The 16,245-nt window shown below is 52.0% G+C and overlaps 5 protein-coding genes and 2 pseudogenes across 7 annotated transcripts; 4 read left to right on the plus strand and 3 right to left on the minus strand.

Annotated features, from left to right (window-relative positions):
- Window positions 1–21: 21 nt before the first annotated feature.
- Window positions 22–3,140, plus strand: MSY001_1062 (uncharacterized protein; the record flags this gene model as incomplete). The annotated part of the gene is made up of 2 exons (XM_018886167.1): window positions 22–158; window positions 185–3,140. The coding sequence occupies 2 exons, from the start codon at window positions 22–24 to the stop codon at window positions 3,138–3,140; spliced, it is 3,093 nt and encodes a 1,030-aa protein (XP_018739668.1).
- Window positions 3,141–3,295: 155 nt separating this feature from the next.
- On the plus strand, window positions 3,296–6,790 carry MSY001_1063 (annotated as a pseudogene). Its single transcript is given in 2 exon segments — window positions 3,296–3,395; window positions 3,402–6,790. Coding segments are annotated over 2 exon segments (3,489 nt in total).
- A 361-nt stretch (window positions 6,791–7,151) lies between these two features.
- Window positions 7,152–8,364, minus strand: MSY001_1064 (annotated as a pseudogene). Its single transcript has 2 exons — window positions 7,261–8,364; window positions 7,152–7,232 (listed from the first exon to the last, which is right to left on the minus strand). Coding segments are annotated over exons 1-2 (1,185 nt in total).
- Window positions 8,365–8,751: 387 nt separating this feature from the next.
- On the minus strand, window positions 8,752–9,480 carry MSY001_1065 (uncharacterized protein; the record flags this gene model as incomplete). Its single annotated transcript, XM_018886168.1, has 2 exons — window positions 8,752–8,885; window positions 9,120–9,480. 2 exons carry the CDS (start codon window positions 9,478–9,480, stop codon window positions 8,752–8,754), a joined length of 495 nt encoding a protein of 164 aa, XP_018739669.1.
- Window positions 9,481–9,726: 246 nt separating this feature from the next.
- MSY001_1066 (uncharacterized protein) lies at window positions 9,727–10,530 on the plus strand (the record flags this gene model as incomplete). Its single annotated transcript, XM_018886169.1, has 1 exon — window positions 9,727–10,530. The coding sequence occupies one exon, from the start codon at window positions 9,727–9,729 to the stop codon at window positions 10,528–10,530; it is 804 nt and encodes a 267-aa protein (XP_018739670.1).
- A 31-nt stretch (window positions 10,531–10,561) lies between these two features.
- Window positions 10,562–11,545, minus strand: MSY001_1067 (uncharacterized protein; the record flags this gene model as incomplete). Its single annotated transcript, XM_018886170.1, has 3 exons — window positions 10,562–10,709; window positions 10,772–10,828; window positions 10,923–11,545. 3 exons carry the CDS (start codon window positions 11,543–11,545, stop codon window positions 10,562–10,564), a joined length of 828 nt encoding a protein of 275 aa, XP_018739671.1.
- An 849-nt stretch (window positions 11,546–12,394) lies between these two features.
- MSY001_1068 (uncharacterized protein) lies at window positions 12,395–16,238 on the plus strand (the record flags this gene model as incomplete). Its single annotated transcript, XM_018886172.1, has 4 exons — window positions 12,395–12,520; window positions 12,619–13,192; window positions 13,394–13,456; window positions 13,570–16,238. The coding sequence occupies 4 exons, from the start codon at window positions 12,395–12,397 to the stop codon at window positions 16,236–16,238; spliced, it is 3,432 nt and encodes a 1,143-aa protein (XP_018739672.1).
- Between the last annotated feature and the right edge of the window lie 7 nt (window positions 16,239–16,245).

Below are 16,245 nucleotides of genomic sequence, written 5' to 3' on the forward strand. Positions count from 1 at the left end.
GCCAGGTTCCAGCTTGCCACGATGGGGAAGAAAAAGGGCAGCAGGCGCGAGGACGATGACCCCTTTGCTGATCTCGGTGAAGATGTGTCGCAGAACAACTTGAATCCTGTCAATCAAGAGACAGAAGAGACGCCGTCTCTCGAGGAGTCTGCACCTGGGTACGTACCTTGAGTACTGACCTCAGACCTGCGCAGGCAGCCAAGGAAGAGGCGGCTACGGAAGCCATTCCAGACCCTCCGAGAATGCTAACCAAAAAAGAGAAGGAGAAGCTCAAAAAGGAGCGTGAAAAGGAGAAGAAGAAGGCGCAGGCTGCCCAGAAAAAGGCAGCTATGCAAAAGGACACCGACGAGGAGCCCAAGGAAGCGCCGCCTAAGGACGAGCCGCCCAAACCGAGTAACGAGCCGGCTGTGGGTGAGCCGGAAGAGGAAGATGAGGGAGATGGTGCGGAAGCGGCGAGCTCGGCTGCCGACAAGAAGAAAAAGAAGAAGAAGAAGAAGGCTTCGGAGGCCGCACCTCCCCCACGTAAGGCGCCTAATGCTGCTGTCGCTGCTCTGCAAGCGCGACTTGCTGCACAGAAAAAGGCGGAAGAGGAGGCCCGTGCAGAAGAGGAGGCCCGTCTTCGTCTGATTGAGGAAGAAGAGCGCAAGGAACGCGAAGAGGAAGAGCGCAAGGAAGCGGAGCGCTTGCGTCGCAAAGAAAAGGAGAAGCAGCGCAAGGAGCAGCTGCGCAAGGAAGGCAAGCTTCTGACTCCTAAGCAGAAGGCTGAACTGAAGATGGCCGAGCAGCGAAAACAAGCTTTGCTTTCCTCGGGCAACATATCCGTGGCGGCTATGCAGAGCGAGAAGCCGGCTGAGAAGCCCCGCCGTGTTGTGTACGACAATCGTAAGAAAAAGTCGCAGCCCAAGAAGGACGATCCGCCTGCAGAACTCGAGACCAAGGAAGAAGTGCCGCCTGAACCTCAGGCCGAGCCTGAGCCTCCGAAGGAGACTGAGGCGGTTGCTCCTGCCGCGGATGATGTCAAGGACGATTGGGATGCTTCGTCTGAGGACGATGTCAAGGACGACTGGGAGCAGGAGAGCGAAGAGGAGGCTGAGCCGGCGCCGGTCGCGGAGCCGAAGCCGGCCGCGAAATCTGAGGCGGCTGCAGAAAAGAAACAGGACGCGGATGAAGACGAAGACGAAGACGACGACAATGAAGAGTCGGGCGACGACGACGACGACTCGGAAGATGACGACGACCTCACGTCAGCGCAGCGCCAGGCGCTTGAGCGCCGTCAAGCGGCTGAGCAGCGCCGTAAAGAACGTACCGAAAAGGCACTGGCCGAGCGCAGTGCTGACAACCTGCGCAGTCCCATTTGCTGTATTTTGGGCCACGTTGATACCGGTAAGACCAAACTACTCGACAAAGTTCGACAGACCAGTGTGCAGGAAGGCGAAGCGGGTGGTATTACGCAGCAGATTGGTGCTACATACTTCCCTGTGGAGTCGCTGCGGGAAAAGACAATGGTGCTGAACCATGGCAACTTTGATTTTAAAGTGCCTGGTTTGCTGATCATTGATACGCCCGGTCACGAGTCCTTCACGAACCTGCGTTCGCGTGGTAGCTCGCTCTGCAACATTGCCATCTTGGTCGTCGATATTATGCACGGACTCGAGGCGCAGACGCTGGAAAGTATCCGCCTTCTGCGCGACCGCAAGACGCCCTTCATCGTGGCGCTAAACAAAGTCGACCGTCTCTACGACTGGAAGCCTACGCCCAACAACGCGTTCCAAGACTCATTGTCACAGCAGAGCCAAAGCACACAAAACGAGTTCGAAGAGCGTGTTTCAAAGACTCTGCTGGCCTTTGCGGAGCAGGGTCTCAATGCCGAGTTGTACTACAGGAATAAAAACATGGGTCGCTATGTTTCGCTGGTGCCCACCTCGGCCATCACAGGAGAGGGTGTGCCTGACTTATTGCAGCTCCTGGTGACTCTGACGCAGACTCGTATGAGCTCGAGCCTGATGTATCTGTCCGAGCTCGAGTGCACGGTGCTAGAGGTTAAAGTCGTCGAAGGCTTTGGCACGACCATCGATGTTGTTCTGTCGAACGGTGTCCTGCACGAAGGTGATAAGATTGTCGTATGTGGTCTGAATGGACCCATCGTCACTCAAATCCGGGCTCTGTTGACACCGCAGCCGCTCAAGGAGCTGCGTGTCCGTGGTGCCTATGTGCACCACAAGGAAGTCAAGGCGGCGTTGGGTGTAAAGATTGCGGCGCCAGACCTTGATAAAGCTGTCGCTGGTTCGCGCTTGCTCGTTTGTCATTCTGACGACGAGGAAGAAGTGCTGCGGGATGAGGTGATGAGCGACCTGACGAACCTGCTCAACTCGGTCGACAAGTCGGGCAAGGGTGTTTGTGTGCAAGCATCGACGCTAGGATCACTGGAGGCCTTGCTCGAGTTCTTGCGCGTCAGCAAGATTCCTGTGAGCGGTATTAACATCGGCCCTGTTTACAAACGTGACGTCATGCGCTGTGCAACGATGCTGGAGAAGGCCAAGGAGCTTGCTTGCATTCTCTGTTTCGATGTGCCTGTTGACAAGGAGGCTGAACGTCTCGCTGACGAGCTTGGGATCAAGTTGTTTACCGCTGATATTATCTACCACCTGTTTGACAGCTTTATGGCGTACAGCGCGGAGATCATGGAGAACAAGAAGAAGGACGCCGCCGGCACAGCCATCTGGCCATGCCGTCTTCGCACTATCGCTGCGTTTGCCAAGCGTGACCCCATTATTCTTGGTTGCGATATTCTTGATGGAACCCTGCGCATCGGTACGCCGTTGTGTGTGGTTAAAACCGATTCGACGACGAGGAAGAAGGAAATTGTTCCACTCGGGCGCGTCACATCTCTCGAGATCAACCACAAACCCCGTGATGTGGTGCTGAAGAAGGACGTGGGTGCCGGTGTGGCTGTTCGTATCGACCCTGATCCGAATGAGGCGCCGAAGATGTTTGGCCGCCATCTCGACGAGAAGGACGAAATTTACTCGCTCATCAGCCGCAACTCGATCGATGCCTTAAAGGAACACTTTTGGGAGGGTATCACAATCGAAGAAAAACGCCTGATTAAAAACCTCAAAGCTTTGCTGGATATCCCCTAGAGGAAGGGCGCTGTCGGCCACACCGTACATGTTCTCCGCTTCGTATAACTTCCCACGTGATGGGTGAGAAGGTCGCCGAGAAGCTTAGTCATAGAGCCTGTCAGCACAGGCGAGTCATAATCTCCGGATTTTAATGCTTTCATTGTTCACATACGATGAAGGCTTTTCCACAGCGTGCCTCTGTGCAGTGCTTCTCTAGCGCCGCTCGGGGCTCGCTGTTTCGAAGCACATTTGCGCTATCTGTGCGTACTATCGGTATAGTACCGAGGGCCTGCCGTGCAGCCCATTCTTCGGCTTCATATTATTCTCCGGCGCCTACGGACCGTTCAGCGGCTTCGGTGGAAGCAGGTGCTGTAGGTATTGATCGCTGGCGCAAGTTTCTCCCTAGTGTGAAGAAGGAAAATGTGAAAAAGGTCTTATTGATCGGATCTGGCGGTCTCAGCATCGGTCAGGCAGGTGAGTTCGATTACAGTGGCTCCCAGGCCATCAAGGCCCTGCGTGAGAGTGGTATTGAAACAGTCTTGATCAACCCCAACATTGCAACTATTCAAACAAGTCAGGAACTAGCATCTCAAATCTACTTTCTTCCGATTTCTCCAGACTACGTAGCCTACGTTCTGGAACGCGAAAGGCCGGATGGTGTATTTTTGAACTTCGGAGGCCAAAGTGCCCTCAATGTGGGCGTAAAGCTCGATGAAATGGGTGTTTTTGAGCGCCTTGGTGTCAAGGTCCTTGGATCGCAGCCTGATGTATTGCGTATGTGCGAGGACCGAGATCTGTTTGTTCAGGCACTCGACGAGATTGACATTCCCGTGGCACGCAGTGAGGCTGTTTCAACGGTACAAGAGGCTCTTCGCGCCGCGAAAGAAATTGGCTACCCCGTTATTGTTCGAGCTGCTTATGCCCTCGGTGGTCTTGGTTCGGGCTTCGCGGACAACGAGGAAGAATTGCGTGATCTCAGTGCCCGTTCGCTTAGTTTGTCGCCTCAGATCTTGGTGGAAAAGAGTCTACGTGGCTGGAAAGAAAGTGAATATGAGGTCCTTCGGGATCAGCAAGACAATGCTCTTATCTGCTGCAATATGGAAAACTTTGATCCGTTGGGAATCCACACGGGTGATTCGATCGTTGTTGCACCAAGCCAAACGCTATCAGACGATAACTATCATATGCTGCGTTCTGCAGCTCTTAAGGTGATCCGTCATCTGGGTATTGTTGGTGAATGCAATATTCAATATGCACTCAGCCCGGACAGTCGTGAGTACCGTGTCATTGAAGTAAACCCGCGTCTCTCACGCTCATCGGCCTTGGCGTCCAAGGCGACGGGGTATCCGCTTGCTTACACTGCGGCCAAACTTGCACTGGGTCACACGCTTCCCGAGCTGCCCAACTCAGTGACGAAGACCACCACAGCGTGCTTTGAGCCGGCCCTCGACTACATCGTGACTAAGATTCCCAAGTGGGATCTCTCGAAATTCCAGCATGTCAACCGTCAGACTGGCTCGAGTATGAAATCGGTGGGTGAGGTGATGGCAATTGGCCGTACCTTTGAGGAGTCCCTGCAGAAAGCCGTGCGGCAAGTCGCACCGAACTACGATGGATTTGAAGCCTACGTAAAGCCGGAGAACCTAGACCATGCGCTTTCTGTGCCTACCGATACACGACTCTTTGCTATTGCCTATGCCATGTTAGAGAAGAACTATGATGTCGAGCGTCTGCACGAATTAACCAAGATCGATCGCTGGTTCTTGTTTAAATTGGAAAACATTGTCAATACGCATCGCGAGCTTCGACAGCTGGGAAGCCTTAGCAAGGTGGATAAGGAAATGATGCTAACCGCTAAAAAGCGTGGATTTTCGGACGTGCAAATCGCTAAGCTAGTCAAGAGCACCGAAGCTGACGTACGTGCGGCTCGTAAGGCCATGGGTGTCACGCCCTTTGTCAAGCGTATTGACACTGTGGCGGCCGAGTATCCAGCGCAAACCAACTATTTGTACACCACGTACAACGCTAGTACACATGATGTGGAATTTGACGAAAATGGCACGATGGTGCTTGGGTCTGGTGTGTATCGGATTGGCTCGTCGGTGGAATTTGACTGGTGTGCCGTGACTTGCGTTCGTCGTATCAAGGAACTTGGACATAATACCATCATGATCAACTATAATCCAGAGACTGTATCCACGGATTACGATGAGGCGAACCGTCTATACTTCGAAGAGCTGGGTTTTGAACGCGTGATGGATATTTATGAACTCGAGGGTGCCTCTGGTGTCGTTGTGTCGGTGGGTGGCCAGCTGCCTCAAAACATTGCACTGCGTCTGAAAGAGTCGCACCTGAATGTACTGGGGACAGACCCTCAGAATATTGACTCGGCAGAGGATCGCCACAAGTTCTCCCAGATTCTTGATTCGATTGGCGTGGATCAGCCGGACTGGGTAGAAGTCACAGACGTGGAGAAAGCGAAAGAATTCGCCAACCGAGTCTCTTATCCAGTTCTTGTGCGTCCTAGCTATGTTCTTTCTGGAGCCGCTATGAATGTGATTTGGGACGAGTCTACCTTAGAGCACAACCTGACTATGGCAGCCGAGGTGAATACGGACTACCCTGTGGTGCTTACCAAGTTTATTCCGAATGCGCAGGAAATTGACGTTGATGCCGTGGCCCACGAGGGTAACCTCCTTGTGCACGCTGTGTCTCAACATGTGGAAAATGCAGGTGTGCATTCCGGTGATGCGACTCTCGTTTTGCCTCCTTTTTCAGTTCCAAAAGAAGACATGGAACGTATGAAAGATATTGCTAAGCGGGTTGCCAAGGCGTTCCACATTAGTGGGCCGTTTAACATGCAGATTATTCGAAAGGAAGACCAGGCAAACAACTCCTCGGAGCTAAAGGTTATCGAGTGCAATTTGCGTGCGAGTCGTTCCTTCCCCTTTGTCAGCAAGGTCTTGGGTGTCAACTTTATCGACGTTGCAACGTCTGCAATTATGAACGAGAATGTCCCTGCTCCTGTTGATTTGATGTCCAAACAGTACAACTATGTGGCTGTCAAAGTGCCTCAATTCTCATGGACTCGCCTAGGTGGTGCGGACCCCTTCTTGGGTGTTGAAATGGCTAGTACAGGCGAAGTGGCATCGTTCGGTAAAGATTTATATGAAGCGTACTGGGCCTCCATTGCTTCTACGACTGGCTTCCGTGTTCCGCAGGCCCACAAGGGTGTGCTCTTGGGTGGTAACATTAATACTCCTGAGCTCAAGGATATTGCCATTAAGCTGAACAACTTGGGCTTCAAGCTATATTGCTCCAATGAAGAAATGGAGGAATTCTTGAACAAGTTACCCTATGTGACCGCTAGGCGGATTTGGTTCCCTCTAAAGGATAAGCGGAAACTTCGGGAGGTGTTTGATGACTACGAGATTCAGTTCGTGATCAACTTGGCACAGTACCGGGCTAAAAGTACCACCGACGAAAATTATGTGGCTCGTCGGAATGCAGTCGACTTTGGCTTGCCACTGCTGAACGAGCCCAAGACTGCTCTGTTGTTCGTGGAAACTCTCGAACACAAAATGCCCAAGGGATGTTTGCTTCCCTACGAAGAAGGCTCGATGCCCTCCGAAGTCAAGTCATGGACAGACTTTGTCGGATCTTCGTAGATATGTAAGTCCGGACAAAAAGTCTAGTGAACGTGCACGAACTTGGGACAACTAGTTGTATATGTTCGAAACATTCATAAAATGATAAAAGGAAAATGGTATGGAGAATATGGGAATTGAACCCATGGCCTCATGCAAACGTAGTGCTAAGCAAGCGCTCTACCACTGAGCTAATTCCCCAAAGTGTGGAGAATATGGGAATTGAACCCATGGCCTCATGCAGGCATATATGCTAAGCAAGCGCTCTACCACTGAGCTAATTCCCCGACCACTGGTAATCTTTAAAAGGAGAGCCTAAATATACAGTGGCGAGGTAGTGAAATCATTCACGAGTCCTCTGAATATCCTCTGTTCTGTAAGATCATGGCAGCGGTAACCACGTACCAAGTATATCATTGAAGCACCATTCTACAGCATCTGCTGCCCAGTAATGGTCACAATGCTGCATGGTTAAGATCATTTAAACATACCTCAGCAGCAGGCTCAAGCTTCTCTCGAACGAGGCGGACATCAGGTTCGTGGTTTTTAAAGTGCTCGATCACAGGCACAGGTAGCACGAGATGATCAGATCCGCCACCATAAAGAGAGATAGGGGGGCATCGCTTATCGAACCAAGTCATCATGGGGTCAAAAATATGACCTCGCGTGGAGAACCCATTCATACCTGCCCACCAAAACATCGTCTTGGAAGACACGGGTTGGGGCGTGAAGCGGAACATTTTTGGCTTTCGGCGCTGAAGCCAATGGGTATCGTTCCATTCAAATAGATACGCAAACATTTGATAGCCCAATGCTGCGTAGGGGGTGGCTGGCGTCCAGTCATACGAGAACTTCATCAGCGGTGTGAAATCCAAGACACCAAATACGCGTTGCCACCAAGCCCAGTCCAGTTTGCTAAGATACTTGAGTGGGAAGCGCCTACCCAATGGTCCGATAAAGACAGCAGGTGCAAGAGCGCAGAAATACGACAACTTCTCACCCAGTTCAGGGACGCCCCACTTGGAAAGTGCAATGAAGGCAATGGCATTCCCTTGCGAATGGCCAATATAGGCAATTTTCTTGTAGCCAGTTTGCTCGCAAATGTAGTTGACCATGGCCGGGAAGTCATACATGGCCAGGTCATTAACATCAAAATCCCAGAATTTCGGATCGTAACGATTAAAGTGGCGGTGGCCCATATCAAAAACAGCACGATTGTTTCCCAAGTAGACTTGAAATCCACGTTGTGCAAACCAAAAAGCGATACTCCGGTCCTCAGAGGTGATGAAAGAACCTGAAGACTGAAAAAGACCGTGCATAATTAAAATTGGATAGCCTTGCCCAATCTGTGACAATTTATGGTCAGGATATAGAGGCACAATGCGGTGCATACGAAGAAAGTATCCATCTTTGGTTTCAACCTGCTCTTCAACAATATCAAAGCCACAGTTTCGCGCATAGTATTTTGGATCTTTTGTAAGTTTCTCCTTACACCAACGGTGAGGGTTATCCCAGCTTGGTCGGGGTCGTGGCGGGCGGGAAAATGCTCGCGGTATATAGGTAATGAGACGCGTAATGAGACCCAAAATAACGACGCTAAGGAGCAACACAGAAGAAAGAATCACAGCGATACTTTGGTTTACAAGAAAATTCCATGAGAATTTAGAGCCAGTTGATGGTGGATGTGCCATCAATGGTTCTTCGGCACCTTGAAGGGACAACGCCCCATTGAATTTAGGACCTTTAATTGTATACGTAGGTGTCTGTTTTTTTCTATCAGTTACCATGACAGGCTTTAATGCCGAAAGAGAGCGCCTGTGTTAAGATTTGTTTGTGCAAGATTTATGATCTAAACAGTTTAGGGTTTGAGTGGAGACATCAACATCCAATGAGTAACCTATGAGGATGCCGGCAACAATGGACCAAGGGAATCATCTAATATATGAGCCTACGACAGAAAGAAGCATTATAAATAGACCAAGCTAGTTTCGCTTCTTGTCATAAGAAGTTCCGCGCGACGGAGCAGCGAGTCGGTCTGGAGACTCGGTAGAGCTGATCATCGCGACAGCAATGATAGTACAAAAGAGCAAAAACGCAACAACGCCTAGTGCAAGTACTGTAGCAGGTGAAAATAGCTGAGAGTTAGCTGTGTATCAAGGCCATAGATACCTGATTGCGCTCAAGAAACTTCGACTTGGGCGTGTAGTGCAAAGCGGGCCCGGCTTGACGCTTGGTCATGGCGTGCTCATTGGATCCAGTCACAAGCACGATGTATTCTGGGTATTCAGAATCAATTTCGCTAAGCTTGGAGATAAGTTGGGTTTCTGAATGAGAAAACTGAGACACGTACCGTGGCTTTTAAGGTTAGGAATGGGAATGTTAAAGATCTTCTTCTCAGTTCCACAGAGCTCGTGAACAGCGTTCTTGAGCTCATCTGCAAAACTAGTGGATTTTTGTTCCATGGCCTCGAAAACCATCTGTTGAGGCGCCAGCATTGCCCGTTTCTTGAGTGAAAAGGGTGTGGCGGCGTCCAGGTCAGCGAAGCTGTCCTTAGACAGCGAATCAACCTGCACATGAACGAAAGCATCAAGTTCACACATTTCTGCTGTACCATCATGGCGACGATGCAGCGAAAGGCGCTCTACAGCGTGCCGAGCCGAGATGATAGGCTCACGTCTGTCGAACTGATTCTCCGTCGGTGGTCGCAGCATTGCATTGGAAGTGCGAGGTGAAACAAATGCCACTAATGGTGCTGGCCCTTTAGAAGCATCTGCCCCAGCACACAGAAGAGCAAACGGTAAGAGCATCCAGGTAAAGCCGCGCATGCTAGCAAAGACAATGAATGGTGCTTGCGCTGCGCGTGGGGCAGCGGGCTTGGTTGGCTGACTAACTCCCACGTGTCCCAAATTATTGGTGGCGACCGATGCATCACGAATCCCAGGGCCATAGCATCTATCATGTCTCTCCTCCGTGCTGCAACCCGTGTCAATGCAATTGCTCGCGTGCCTATGAGCATGCGCACTATTCTACGTGCTCCTGCTGCTATCCACGTACCTTCAGTACAGCGCTCTTTTTCATCGACCGTGCTTCGCCTAGGCCAGGGTGAGACAGACTCAGACCTTTGTGCCTCTCTCCAGCAAGAGATTGCGTACGAGAAGGACAGTGCCCGCCAAGAGGGTACCATGGAAGTTGAGCCTGAGTGGCTGCAGCAGTTTAACTCGAAGGGTATCTGGGAGATTCAGGACAAGGCTGGCTCCGACGAAGTCGCCCTGGTGCGTACCTTCGGCAATGAAGAGATTCGTGTGCTCTTCTGTGTTGGTGAGGTGGATACAGCTGAGCCCACGGATGAGCTTGACTCGGATGAGACAGACCGCCTGGCTTCTGGAGAGTCTGTCGAAGAGTTTGAGGACAGCTTCCCCGTGCGCTGTGCCATCAGTATTTCAAAGGCTAACAAGGGCTCGCTGAACATTGACGCACAAGTTGAGGACGGTCAGTTCCTGATTGAAAACATTACGTACTACCGTGATAATGTTGTGGCTACTCAGATGACGGCTGAAGCCGACTGGGCTCGCCGTGGGCTGTACATTGGCCCACAGTTTGACACCCTGGATGAGCAGCTCCAGGCCCAGTTTGAGAGCTACCTGGCCGAACGTGACATTACTACCGACCTTGCTCTGTTCATCCCGAACTACGTCGAGTTCAAAGAGCAGAATGAATACTGCGGCTGGCTTGAGGGCGTCAAGTCATTCGTAGAGGCATAAATACGAGTGATATCTAGCTAATTGGAAGAATTTAGACCATTTTGGTCGAAGCATGGGATCGTGGTACCCATCGCAGCAGCATTCGGCGCATACGCGGAATGAGAAGCAAGAGACTTAAGAAGACAAGGATCATGAGCAGAGGATGCGACGTGACAAGGGGGGTGCTAGTGACTCGTACACTGGTCCATGTTCGAGTTAGAACAGTGCCAAACTTTTGACCATGCTCATGCCCTTGACTCACGCCGTTAAGCCATAGAAGAAGCTCCGACGTTTCAAGCCAGGTTCCTTTGGTGGGAGGCTGATACAGTATGCTTGAATGACCCTCAAGAACTAACAATGTGGGGGTTGACGATACGTGAATGCGATAGTGAGACAGAAGCAGCTGGGGATACCGATCATAATCGAGCCATGCAAAGAGGAATGGCTTGTGGGACAAGTCAGAAGAGGAGCGCCATGCGTGTGAAAACTCGGTGAATTGCTTGAGCTGGTCATTTAGATCCTCCGTGCTACTGCTGAGGACAGCCATGACGATGCCAGGAGCTTGTAAAAGGGCAGAGTCGAGGCCGCTGGCAGACAACTCTACCACAGGAGGTTGTGCCTGCAGGTTCAGCCACTGTGCAATCGCAGGCACAGCAGTTTCCTTAGACTGACCGGCAACAACCGATAGAGGCAGGCTAGCGACGAGATTAGAAACGCCACCTTGCAATACAAACAAGCCTGGACCACCACCCAAGAGGCGCTGTGCGACAGCAGGATCATCCGAAGCAAAGAATGCCATGGGAGAAGAAACCGACATGCGCACATTCTCAATCATGATGCGTTCAGACTCTGACCCTGGCATAAAGTACAAAACGGAGTACTTTTGTCTTGTCAATGCCTGATCAAGAGAAGCGGCATTCACATTCTCAATAAGATGCAATACACCTTGCTCCCTCAGAAAGGCGAGGAATAATTCCTTTGTGCGTTTCGTGTGCATCGGGTATTCCGTCTTTGACCCATTCTGATAGAGTCGCATAGTAGGCCAACCTTCTATGCCGTACTTAGTGCAAATATCCATGTACTTCAGGCAGTTTACAGCGATCGGATTCACCTGGCCTGCTATCACCTCAGCACTTTCGGCATATGCAGCAGCCATGGCATTGCAATGAGGACATGAAGGGGAGTAGACTGGGTTTTAGTGGAAAATCACGTACATTTGACAAAGGAGGGACCCTGTCCGACATCAGGACCAAGGTAGGCATCGAGCTGGTCAATCGTTTCAATAGGAGCGGTGCCGAATTCAGTTAAATTCTGGAGCCTTTCGAGGGTCCTTGCTTTAGAAGATACGACATGGGAAGCATTCTGGGTAATAGTCGACGAAGCCTGGGCATCTGATGGCATCGAGGCCGGCGCATTAGGCACCACGGCGGTCGACGAAGAAAAGCCTAATTTTTTCGCGTGATATATTTTCTGCTGTTCTTCGACGAACTGCTTAATTTTTTCAGCGTCTTGTCCAGTTAGACGGAGAACGTCTGTTTTGTCTAGATGGCCATCAAAGTATTGCTTGGCGTCAGGAAAAAATTCGACATTCTGCTCCGAGCAGAGATCCATCCATTCATAACAGTTTACCCTGGCAAGTGTATAAGGTGCATCCTTGTCGTGTCGAAGAGCTTCTACACTTTCAGTTACCTTGCGCCACGTAGGCGCAAAGTTGCGGCAATGCGGGCAATAAGGTGAAAAAAATTCCACCAGCCAAGCGCCGTTGGAGGTGAGAGAAAAATTAGTCGGTGTGAGTGTTAGTGCATCACCAAAAACATCGACAAGGGGCATTCCCTGTGCACAGACAACGGCCCATGCTACGGAGAACGTCCACAGCCACACTAGCATGACTGACGTAAAGCCTATCTTGACTTCGCACCGGTCTGGGGTCATGGTCACGTGGTTGGCTCATGCGAGGCGCGGCGCGTTACAGGGTCCTGGAAACCAATTGATGGATGGTCTGGGGACTGAGGTATGTGATGGTGCTAGCTCACCATACAGCTGACTGAATTGTCGGCTCGCCTTGAGCTGGAGTCACGTATCCGCGATGGCGCACGTAACATGTTGCAGATTCTCGAGGGAAAACAAGGGAGTGAGGACCTACGCAGCCAGATCCAGCGCGAGCTCGATATGGCAGAGGAGCAGATGAACTCTCTTCATGACCGACGCATGCACCTCCAAACACTGATGCAGATGACATCCACGTCAGGGCAGTATCTTCGACCGCGTGCTATCCGTGCATTTCATGGACTGGAGGACCTGAACACGCCAAGCATGGAAGGACTGACCTCAAGTTCGCCCAGTCACCTCATGCTTCCAGAGAGTCATGCATTTCCCATGCCAGAGGTTTCCACTTTGAGCAAATCTCAAAAGGATTCACAGGCACTTGCCAGGGCCATGGCCGTGATTCTGGAGCGCTGGATGACCGGTGATATTCGCATGTTGGCGTTTGAATGGGCAGACGTTTTAAATGTTGCCTCCTCGTTGTTTCAAGCATCACCAGATCTAAAAGATATAATGGATACTCGAGTTCTCATGCTTGGGTACGTGTCTATATGCTCACACAGTGCGCTACACGGTATGTCGCAAGGTACTTCATCCGCGGTGCGAGGCTATGCGTTTCGACTCTTGCGCTACATCTTGTGTACGGACCTGCTACCACACTTGTCCGTGCATAGTGCGTCTATCTCATTGTTCCTTTCACGTGCTCTTTCGCAAGAGGAGCGCTACAGCTTTGAGCGTGAACAGGCGCTTAAGTTGCTTCGTGCTTTGATGGCGTGTCATCGATATGCCCCATCGTATGCACGCGCTCTACTCTCAGAGGGCTGTGTGCGTTCTCTAACAGCTGTGGCTTGGGAGCCTGAGGATGCATTGTATCATGCTAGTGTAGAGACGCTGGCAGAACTAGGTACGTCATACCACGCGCTTACCATACAGCCGTGCAGAATACGGCTCTTGTTGCGCGCTCCTCAGGGTTTTCGCCCCTGTGGTACGCCGTGTGTGAAGCACTACCTGACCTAGCCGTGCCTCTGGTGACCAATCTCCTGACCTTGCTAGATCGCCCCGCTACGCGGCGGTATATCTCGCCAGGCACGGACCTGGAGGCCGTCTTGGCCGGATTCTCTACTGTTCCGATGCCCAAAACTGATATCCATATCCAGCGACTACAGACAACAGGGCATATCATGACTCTGCTTTTGCGATCCTGGGCGGGTCTCTTTTATCTCTGCCAGCGAGACTGTGGGGCCTTGAAAACGTTGGTGGCGACACTCCGCGTACAGGACGAAGACGTTCTCCATTATGCCTTGGGTACGATCGACAGCCTTGTGCAGTTAGTGGATTCATCCCAGCTAGAGGCTGATCGGTTGCACCAAGCCCCCTACCTTAGTACCGGTCTACTCCGTGAGCAGTATGTGGCCCTTGTACTGGGACTGCTGTTCGATGTGGGCTTGATCGATGCTCTTGTGTCCATCGTACAACATTCGCTTACCGCCCGCGACTATGCGAGTGACATTCTTGCCCGTATTTTGCGCTTTTCCAATCGGGCCCTGCCAGATGAATCGACGGAGATGCATGCCCTTCCTGAGCTCCTAAATCACCTGTGTCTTCCTGGGGAGCCATTGGCGATGGTAGATGCAGCAGGTGCAATGCATGCGATCGACGATGCAAGTGCCCGGTATGAAACGAGCAGGAAACGAACCATGGTAGGGACTGTCTTTTGGGATGAATCTTACTTTCGTGCGCTGATCCGGGATTCCATGGTGGTAGCGACAAAGGATTTTTCGACGTGGAATACCGCATTGATCGAAGAGCTACTCGATGGCCCACTCCATGAGCCCCGCCGATTTGAGGAGGCACTCAACAACACCAAGTTGGTTCGACGGCTCATGTCGTTTTATCTTCCCTCGAATCAGCGATATGCGGCCCTGCCCCAAAATGAGGCTGGGCGCCGCTGGACAAAGATGGGAGTCAAACTGGTCCGCCTTCTACTGCGTCATTCAGAGGGTGTACGGCTCCTGGCTGAGGATCGGTTTCTTCTGGAATTGCGGGAAGCTTTTGAGCAGCTTGCGCAGATGCCAATGGAAGCATTGTTCAGCTCGACCAACCTCAAGCGTACCATGACGAGCGGGTATTTTGACTTGCTAGGGGCTCTGTCAGAACAATCGCAAGGCCTCGAGCTCCTGGCACATGCTCGTCTATTTTCCACATGGATGAAATTGTGTGATCTCGATTCGGATGCTAGCAGCAGAGTGCTGGAAGCTCTCGTCAATAAGTTGGATATGACAGGCCCCTCCTATACCCGAGTGTTCCTCGAACGTTCTCTGACAAAAGCACCAGTGACCGTGCGCAGGGCAGCTACGGAGCGAGTTGCTCATGCACTTTGGATCGATGGCGAAACCCAGTCTTGGGCCATGTCGCTTCTCCTTGCCCAGCTCCACGACGTGGCACAAAGTGTGCGCGCCTTGGCTAGAGTGCGACTACAGGCTGCCTGTCATCACCCTGCGATGGCACAGTGCGCTATGAGGCAGGGGCCGCCCACAGATCTGCTTGTCTCGGAGGACACACTTGCCCTACAATGTTTGGCTGTTCCCCTCGGATTTCAGACAATGTTGCGCCATGGGCTCTTGGTTTCGTTGACAGAGCTTTGGCAGAGACAGGAGCACATGGCATATGTGGGCCGAGTGGAACAAGTCGTGGCGCCCGAACAGAGCCAGGGCTCCCTTGCCTCCCCCCTTCCGCCCCACCTTTACGGCCAGCTTGCATGCACAGAACCTGGGTGCCAGTACCTGCAGGAGCTGCATGTGCTGCCTGAGTGGGTGTCTCTTTTGCAGCGCGACCAGCGGGAGGCGTATGATTCACATATTCTGCATCAGGTCAAAGCAGCATTGTGGGCATGCGGCCACATTGGCGCGTCTGATTTAGGAGTGTCGCTACTGGAAGACCATGGCCTACTGGATGCGCTAGTAGCGGCGGGTTCCTCGCCGGTGGTGTCTGTCCGAGGCACGAGCTTTTATGCCTGCGGTCTGGTGTCGCAGTCAGTGCGCGGACGTGAAGCTTTAGCAACACGGCACTGGACGATGCGTGGACTGTGTCTGCCAGTCAATCGGCGTGCGTTTGTGTGCTTGAACGAGCCCCAGACCTTCGTGAGTGACGCTTTCGCGTCGCGTCTTGTACCCGCCGAAGATAAAAGCGAAAGTGACGCAGCGATGCTCCTTGCCAAGCTTGGAAATGGCGTTGTTGCGGGACAGGCCCGCCGTGCACTTGTGCGGATGCATGAGCAGGATCCCGCGCTGTTTCAGCGGGTTTCTCTTTTGGCCCGTGCACTTCACTTGATGGATCATTTTCCCATGCGACTGGCGGCTCGCCGGACCATATGGGCCCTGATGGCCGATTGTGACATCTCCTTAGAGACTGTCACTGCGCTACGGCGCTGGCGCTCTGCGCATGTGGCTGTGGCTCCGGCTGTGCCGACGCGCCGTGCTCCGAGATCCCAGCCATCCCAAACAAGCCGCCTCAATAAAAATCATCTCTACGATGTACCCGAATTTCGCCGGTTTCAAGGGGGTACGGATGCCCGACCCATGCCCCTCTATTCTCGACCTGCAAAGGACGCGGCGCCTCCTCAAGGTGCTGTTATGGGCAGTGCATCACGCCACGAATGGCCACTGCAAATGCGAGGTTTTGTGTAAATATATA

This window comes from Malassezia sympodialis, genomic scaffold (genome assembly GCF_000349305.1).
Source record: "Malassezia sympodialis ATCC 42132 genomic scaffold, msy_sf_4, whole genome shotgun sequence".
Taxonomy (NCBI): Eukaryota; Fungi; Basidiomycota; class Malasseziomycetes; order Malasseziales; family Malasseziaceae; genus Malassezia; species Malassezia sympodialis.